Raw genomic sequence first — 8,498 nt, 5'->3', positions numbered from 1 at the left:
CCCCCTCCAGCCCCTCCTCTCTGCTCAGCTCCTTTCCCGGGCCAGGAGGTCACCTGATCCCTTTGTCTCCAACACTTTCAGCTGGCACCTTTGCAGAGGAGGGGCCCAGGCCATCAGTTGCTAGGAGACAGAGTGCCCGGCATTTAGGTGCACTGGCCCCTTCCTCTGTAGCAATCACACACCCTTATCCCACCACCTAGATATTAAGAACTGCCTAGGGGACACTGAGGCACCAACACAGTATTCAGAGCAAACATTAAGAACCGTCCCCGTTCGTCACAGTGGTAACAGCTAATTTAGACCCCATCATTTTGTATGTATAGTTGGGATTATGTTTTCCAATGTGCATTACTTTGCATTTATCAAGGCTGAATTTCATCTGCCATTTTCTTGCCCAGTCACCCAGTTTCATTAAATCGATTTGTAACTCTTCACAATCTGCTTTGGACTTAACTGTCCTGAGTAATTTCGTATCATCTGCCAACTTTGCTACCTCACTCTTGCCCCCCTTTTCCAGATCTTTTATGAGTATGTGGAGCAGCACAGGTGCCAGTACAGATCCTCGGGGGACCCCACTGTTTGCCTCTTTCCATTGTGAAAGTGGAGCGTCTGATCATCCAGTCCAGGGGGTCTCTGCCTTCTCTCATAGAGGGATCCTGCTCCTGTCCAGCTGGGACATGCCTCCCATTTTGGCAGAGGCAAGGGCGGGGTTGTCACATCACCTGTTTGTGAGCCCACTCTGGGGCTCTGACTCCAGGCTCTAGTCTGAGCTCTGGTTGACGCCCCAGATCTAATCCGATCTCCTGGGTCACGCCGGCTGTGGCTTGCACCCAGCCATCTAGCTGTGTGGTCATTCTTGCGGCAGTCACTCAGGATCGTGCATTGACTGCAACAGCCCTGTCCACCTCTGCCTGCCCAACAGAGAGACCCTGGAGCTGGGCAGTGGTCCCCACCTCCTCTCTGACGCAGGAGCAGAGATTCCCCTGTAGCTCCATGCACCCGGTCACATCACCGGCTGCGTGACGCCCCGGGCCAGGCAGCCATAACGCTCGCAGCCACTTTGCTGAGCTCCAGGGGGGTGGTGGCAATGGCTCTGCGATGTCCAGGCACTGCTCCCTACTGCGGGTCAGGCCCAGCCCCGGGGTCCCCATCTGGTGCACAGACAGAACGAGGGGGCTGTATCTGCCCTGCAGGCTGGAGGGGAGAGTTGTGTTTGTGAGGTTGCAGTGATATGGGTGCGAGGTCTTGCTCCCAGCCCAGACACCTGGGGGAGGTACCGTGCTGGGCTGAAGCAGCTCAGTGCTGCTAGTTCAGGGGGGGCAGCAGGGTCTCTTGAGCGTCCCGGGGCACCAGCAAAATCCCCACTAGTTGCCCCTTCTCTGCTGCATCAGGGCCCAGCTCCCTGCCTTACCTTCTGGCCCTGTATTATCTCACCCTGCTCTGAACTGAAGAGCTGCAAGATCTTGCTGCTGTGACTCCATCCTTCCTTAGACCCTGCCGAATGTCCAGGGCTGGGTCTGTGTGGTGTGGTTGCAGGGGGGGGCGGGTGCATGCGTTGCTGGGGCTGGGTCTGTGCGGTGTGGCCGGGGGGCGTTGAGGCTGGGGCTGGGGCCAGATCTGTGCGGTGTGGGTGGGGGGCGCTGTCACTGGGTCTGGGTCTGTGTAATGTGGCCGGGGGATGCTGGGGCTGGGGCTGGCGCCGGGTCTGTGCGGTGTGGGTGGGGGGTGCTGCACTCTGTCACTGGGACTGGGTCTGTGCAGTGTGGGTGGGGAGTGCTGCACTCTGTCGCTGGGGCCGGGTCTGTGCAGTGTGGATGGGGGGTGCTGCACTCTGTCACTGGCGTCGGGTCTGTGCGGTGTGGGTGGGGAGTGCTGCACTCTGTCGCTGGGGCCGGGTCTGTGCAGTGTGGATGGGGGGTGCTGCACTCTGTCACTGGCGTCGGGTCTGTGCGGTGTGGGTGGGGAGTGCTGCACTCTGTCGCTGGGGCCGGGTCTGTGCAGTGTGGGTGGGGGGTGCTGCACTCTGTCGCTGGCGCCGGGTCTGTGCAGTGTGGATGGGGGGTGCTGCACTCTGTCACTGGCGCCGGGTCTGTGCGGTGTGGGTGGGGGGTGCTACACTCTGTCACTGGGGCCGGGTCTATGCAGAGTGGGTGGGTGGTGCTGCACTCTGTCACTGGGGCTGGGGCTGTGCAGTGTGGGTGGGGGGCTTTGGGGCTGGGGCTGGGTCTGGGTCTGTGCGGTGTGGGTGGGGGGTGCTGCACTCTGTCACTGGGGCTGGGTCTGTGCAGTGTGGGTGGGGGGTGCTGCACTCTGTCACTGGGGCTGTGGCCGGGGTGTCCTTGTCCACCGTTGCTCGTCTTCTGACCCTTTTCTCTCCTTCTTTCCGAAGCTTTTCAATCTGTCCGAGCGCAGACACGACATCAGCAAGCTGCACTCCAGGGTAAGTGCACCCGGCCATGGGGGGTGCTCTGGGCACCATTGGGGGCTGGGGGAGGGGAGGAGGAGCTGGAGTCTGGCGAGGGGGCTGGAGGGGAAGGATCCTGGGTGTTTCGCTCTCTCCTGCAGTGGTGCACAGAGCCCTGCGGGGGTTGAGTGTGCTGCCTGGCACGTTGTTTTGCCCCCCGGGGGCACAGGTCACGAGGCAGGAGTGTTCCCACCCATAAGCAATGAGTTTGGCAGGTCCCTGCCCAGGGCCCAATGGCCCACATCACCAGAGCCCCGTCCTGGACAGCCCCGGAGGAGATGCCGAGGGACATGGAAAAGGAGCACCCCTCTGAGCCCCACAGGGCGTCCCCCAAGGCAGGGGAGGCCCTGGGGCGGTGGGGCGGTGAGGCCTGCCCCTCTTTCGTGCCCAGAGAGCTCTCTTCCCCCTCCCCCAGCCCCAGAACAGAAGTGGGGGCCTGGCTAAATGAAAATCTCTGCAGTGACGAACCCCAGGTCACTGGCGCCCCCGCGGGTGTGACGGGGGTTACAGAAGTGCCAGGGAATCCCGACGCCGGTCAGACCTGCTGACGAGGAACAGCCTCTCCTGGCAGCCTCGCCGAGCCCGTGCGAGCCGGGCTCCTCTCAGCCTGCAGCGTCGCGGGTGCAATTCTCCATGGTGTCTCGGCTCTGGGGAGCCATCTTGTGACTCCCCAGCCGAGCCCGGGGGCTGCCAGCTGCAATGGGCCCGGCCCTGATCCCAGCAAGTCTTTGGAAGTTGGTGGAACGACTGTGGCTGGGATGAGAGTGGGGCCTGGACTCCAGAGCCCCAGGGTGCATTGGGGGCTGCTAGTGGGGAAAGGGGACTCCCAGGAGGACCCGCCAGTGCAAGAGCATCCGTGTCAGGACGGGGCTGCTGCCAGCCCCTTGGATCCCCCAGTGGCTGAGTGTTCCTGAGCCCCGTGGATGTGTTTTCTTTGTCCGTGAATCCCATCCTGCTCCTGCTGTCTCTGGCAGCCGCAAGGGCTGTGCAGGGACTGGGAGCCAGGCAGGCCTTCCCGCCTGCCCCCAGCGCCAGTCCCGGAGAGACGGCTAGCACGCCGCAAGCCCCGTCGGTGTGCCAGGCGCTGGCGGGAGCAGTCGACAGCAGGTCGATAGTGCTGGGGCAGCGGGAACGGATGGACCTGGGGGTCGTCTCCGGGGAGGAGAGAAACCAGCCCAGGCCAGGAGTCGCCTGGGTCTCTGCAGCTGGGTAGCACCAAGGAAGAGGGGAAAGTCGGGTGGGCCGGGGCTCGGGGGTGGACTCCAGCCCCTTTCACCTCCTGCCTCAGTGGGTCAGATCCGGAGGCTGCTGTCGGCAGCAGATTGCTGGATTGCTGCCTCAGATTGGCTCCCTTTGTGGTCAGTCTGAGCGGGCAGCCAAGGCCTGGACCATGCTCCCTTACCAACGGGCCTACCTGCTGGGCCGGACGGGAGGCAGAGCCCCCCAGCCCTGCCCTTGGGAGATACCCTGCCCCCGCCTTACGGGAGCTGGCAGGGTGGGGCCCCAGGTTTGGGGGTGGCTCCAGCCCCTGCCTCCTGCACTGCCAATCAGTCAGGGTGGCACACGGCCCCTCCCGTGGTGCCATGCCTGTGCAAAGCAGGGATGCAGGCCAGGCTGGCGCTGGACGCAATTAACCCCTTCCCATCCAGGTACCACACAGCCCACCCCTCTTCCCCCTAGGTCCTGGTTCAGCACTTCCCATTGCTGGCTTCATGCCCTCCCTCCGTTGCCGTCCCACGTGTGTCCTTCCCCTCAGGCTGGAGGGGGCGGGTAAGGCCAGCCAATGCAGCCGGGTGGGGCTTTGCCATGGGGCTTGATGGCACCACACCAGAGCTGCTTTGGCCCCACATTTTAGCCCAGGACCCTGGGCAGCTGGCACGGTGCCCTCCCCTTCCTGCTGGGTGCCAGGTGTGGGCAAGGCCCCCCTGTGGAAATACCTCAAGGCAAAGACCTGTTCTGCCCTTGGAAGGGAGTCTCCTGCATCTCCCAAGCAGCGGCCGCCTGAGTGGGTCTGCACACTCTGGGTCCTGCCCGGACAGGTTACCCGGCGGGCGGCAGCACCCATGAGGCCAGGCTGGCATGAGGATCCCTGGGCATCTACAAAAGCCCCAGAGGGGGAGCCTTCATCTCCTCCAGCCTCCTCCTCCTCCTCCCCCCTGTCTCTGCCCATCCCAGGTGCTGGATTTCGGGTGGCCCGACCTGCACACGCCTGCCCTGGAGAAGATCTGCAGCATCTGCAAGGCCATGGACACGTGGCTGAGCGCCGAGCCCCACAACGTGGTCGTGCTCCACAACAAGGTGAGCGAGAGCGCCCCCCGGGGGGCAGGGCCTGTTTGCCAATGGCCTGGGCTGAGCGGCCCCACTCCTGGAGCGGGGAGAGAAGCAGGGGGATGGTGTCTTGGGGGGCAGGGTGTGATGGAGTAGGGACTGTCTGTGTGGGGAACGGGAAAGCAGGGGATGTCTGTAGGTGAGGGACAGGTAGTCAGGTTGTAATGTGAGCCGGCAGGGGGGAGGGGGAGCTGCTGGGCGGAAGAGAAGGAAAAAAAGGGGTTTTTTCGGCCGGAGGAGGAGAGGCAGGACAGTTTGGGTTTGGGCTATGGGGAGGAATTCAGGGGATCCTAGCTGGGATCCAAGCACCCTGAACCCCCAGAAGGACTCAGTGGAGGGGTCCTGACTGTGCCTGCAAGCTCTGCTGTAACCTGTGTTCCTGTTGTCCAATAAACCTTCTGTTTTACTGGCTGGATAAAAGTCACTGTGGGTCCCAGGAAGAGGGGTGCAGGGCCAGACTCCGTGACACAGGGCACAGGGACATATGGGAGAGCAGCTGGGAGCGGGAGCAGGGCCCGGGGGAGATGGGGAGCACCTGGAACACTTCCCGGGAGGGCTGAACTAGGGACAAGGGGAGAGATGGGGCGCAGGGGCAGGGGCAGGTCCGTGGCCCCTTAACATCATGGACTCAAAAGAAAGAGCTCCACGGCCAGCCCTGTGCCCCCCTGGGAAGCCCCACCCGGCCTTCAGCGCCAGCAGAGACTGAGTCAGGATGCCACGTGTCACCCCCTTCGGCATTCCCAGCTCAGCTGAATGGAGCCTGGCCCTCCCGGCGGGATCAGATTTGTGCTCAGCGTCTGTCTGAGTCACTGCCCAGTGCAACGAGATTGAAACTCCTGGGTTCGCTGGGTCCTTGGGGTCAGACTCTGCCACGGTCACCTCCTGTGTCAAATCCTACCCCACCCCCTTGTGTGTGTGTTGGTTGCCTTTGACCCATCCCAGAGGTGGCTGCAGTTCAGTGTTGCTGTACGTCTAGAGCTGGCAAGGTGCTTTGGGAGGAAAGAGGTACAAACGAGATGCTACAGAAAAAGAAATTTAACCCACAACTTTTCACCCTCCGTTGAAATGCAGCCACCTCTGGGGTGGGACGTGGCAGCTGTTTAACAGCACCCAGGGACAGTGGATAGGCCCAGCAAGTGAAGAAGGATTGTGTGGGGGCATGGCTTTTCATGGGCCCTGGAGCAGATTTCACAGGTCCCGCAAATCAGGAGGACGAACAGGCCCTTTTACCACCAGTCAAAGGAGAATCCATCCCTAGTGGACAATGTAAACGCACGCACGTGGGCTCGTTTCACATTCCAGCCACCCCAAGGGAGTCCACCCAAACCAGCCCCTTCTAGCCCAGGATCTTTGCTCTCCATCTCTGGAGCCTCCAAAGGGTCACGTTTTTCCTTGTGTCCAGCCGCCCCCTGCAAAGACCCTCACTCTGACCTGCCTTGCAGCCAGGACAGATTTAGCGACCCCGAAGCATCGGCTTGGCCGACAGGAACAGCATCTCCTCTATTGCTGAAGGCCCGATGCAGTGGGCCTGACCCTGCAGCCTCGCTTGTCCGGGCCTAGGTAAAACCACCACAGTCGCAGGCAGAACATAAGCGACTCATGCTGGAGAGGGCTCCTGAGATCCTCCCCTCTGAGAGCAAACGTGCACCACAGGCTGCAGCCTCTGGTCACCGGCGGCCGAGAGTGGCCCCTTGCACAGTTTAGCCACTCGTAAGGTTAACTTGACCACACACACGTTAGTGGGTCCCAGAGACAACCCATGTCGGCTGATAGTGACGGGGGGGGCACAACCCCGGAGCAGTTCGAGTCACGCCCCCCGCCCGGCAGCGCCCCCCCGCCCGGAAAGCAGCCACCCCTCCCAGCTGTTCCTCCGGCCTCAGGCGCAGCCCATGTGACCGAGCAATCGGGGGGGGCATGCAACCCGACATGCCCAACCCCCCACTCTTCACCTCTGGTCTAGAAGATACAGGAGTGGGGGAACACGCAGGCAGTCAGGCATGACAACACGCTCCGTGTGCGTGATACAGAATTAGGAACGCAAATCCAGGCACAACAATCCCACCACTGTAAAAAGCTTCTGCAGGGTGTTATTCATCAGGCTGGCCAAATTTGAGATCCCAGCACCGATGCCTCGGATTCCTCTAGCGCCTTCCTTCCCTGGTGCATCGCTCTGGGCGCTCCAGGCTGGAAATATTGTGAACATTTTGCTGGCTGCTGAAATGCAGCCACCTCTGGGGTGGATCGTGGCGGCTGGTTACCACGCCAGCAGTGCAGCACTCCGGGCCACTCTAAAGTCTGTTGAAATCAAGGGGAGTCTTTGCATTCAGTGAGCGTCGAACCAGGCCCTGCGCAAAGGACCCTGCCGCTGGCTGGCGGACTCTGGGATGTCTCTGGATGCCCCCTGGGATGCCCAACCCCCCTCTTTGTTCTGGTCTCTTGCAGGGAAACCGAGGCCGGATGGGAGTCGTGGTGGCCGCCTACATGCACTACAGCAATATTTCAGCCAGGTGAGAGGAGCCTGGCGTGCGGGGAGGGTGGGGCACCTGGAGCAGCACCCCATGTGTCTCCTCCAGACCCTCTCCCCAAAGCCTTAGTGCCTTATCCCGTGGAGCTAACCAGCCGGGAACCCACCTTTCGGAGCCTGGTTCAGCAGGATGCCGCTTCTCTTCAGCGTCCTCCCCCTTCCCAGCAGTGGTGATGGTGCCTTTGGCCCAGCCCCCGCTTCTGGGTTGGGGTCTGGGCACTGGTGCCCACCCCCTCTTCCTCCTGGGGGTTGGGGGACCACTGGCAGCTTCTCGGCCCCTGGCATCTCCCTGGCCCGGCCCAGAGGGACCGTCCGCCCGAACCAGCCAGCTGAGAGGGCAGCGGACGGGGCAGACGAGGAGGGAGAAGAGGAGATCACCTCCTGGGGGCAGGATAGGTAGGGGGCTGCTAATGGGATACAGGACCCTTGGCCTCCAGACTAGCAAACCCACCCGGTGAGAGGAGAAGAGGGTCCCTGGCAGCAGGGAAAGGTGGCCAAGGGCTGACGGCCCCTCGGTTGGGGGCAGAATGGGGTGGTCGGGGGATGCTGCAGGAGTGCAGCCTGCAGGGTTCCCGGGGCTGGACATCGTGGGCTGGGCCTAGAGGGGGCTGCAGTGGCCATTCCAGGTCTGTGTCGATCCAACCGGCTCTGGCTTTGCCCGTAAATCCAGGGGCAGTTGGAGCTGCCTCCCAAGCCGGGGTCTCCGGTGCGTCCCTGTGGAGACAGCAGCCGGGACCCGGGCAGCGCATGTCGGGGGTGAGCTCTGGAGCCAGGGCAGGCGAAGGGTGGGGCTGGCTGGGATGGGGAGAGGCGCTCTGGGCAAACACCCCGCTCTCCCTCCATGATGCTGCCAGGGCACCTCAGCCCTGACCCACCACACCCCCTGCTCATCCGGGCCTGGTGTACCCTTAGTCCCAACCTGCCCTGGGCTCTCCCCCAGCTCGGCCAGGGCCCCTCACTCCCAACCCACAGCCCCTGCTAGCCCAGCCCTGGCCTCCCCCACAGCTCTGCCGGTGCCCCTCACTCCCGACCCGCAGCCCCTGCTAGCCCAGCCCTGGGCTCCCCCACAGCTCTGCCGGTGCCCCTCACTCCCGACCCGCAGCCCCTGCTAGCCCAGCCCTGGGCTCCCACCACAGCTCTGCTGATGCTCCTCACTCCTGACCCGCAGCCCCTGCCAGCCCA

General features: G+C 62.8%; 1 protein-coding gene across 14 annotated transcripts in view; it reads left to right on the top strand.

The window, feature by feature from the left end:
• The window catches only part of TNS1 (tensin 1), a 296,511-nt gene that overhangs the window by 163,365 nt on the left and 124,648 nt on the right, over positions 1-8,498 (top strand). For all 14 annotated transcript variants that reach the window (XM_032764412.2, XM_075070329.1, XM_075070328.1 and 11 more), the window contains 3 exons: positions 2,390-2,440; positions 4,640-4,762; positions 7,235-7,299. In XM_032764412.2, coding sequence (XP_032620303.1) covers positions 2,390-2,440; positions 4,640-4,762; positions 7,235-7,299 — 239 coding nt within the window. The remainder of the gene's footprint in view (positions 1-2,389; positions 2,441-4,639; positions 4,763-7,234; positions 7,300-8,498) is intronic.

Source organism: Chelonoidis abingdonii, chromosome 10 (assembly GCF_003597395.2).
Source record: "Chelonoidis abingdonii isolate Lonesome George chromosome 10, CheloAbing_2.0, whole genome shotgun sequence".
Taxonomy (NCBI): domain Eukaryota; kingdom Metazoa; phylum Chordata; order Testudines; family Testudinidae; genus Chelonoidis; species Chelonoidis abingdonii.
The sequence above is the reverse complement of the archived record's forward strand: the minus strand, read 5'-3'. Positions and strand labels throughout refer to the sequence as shown.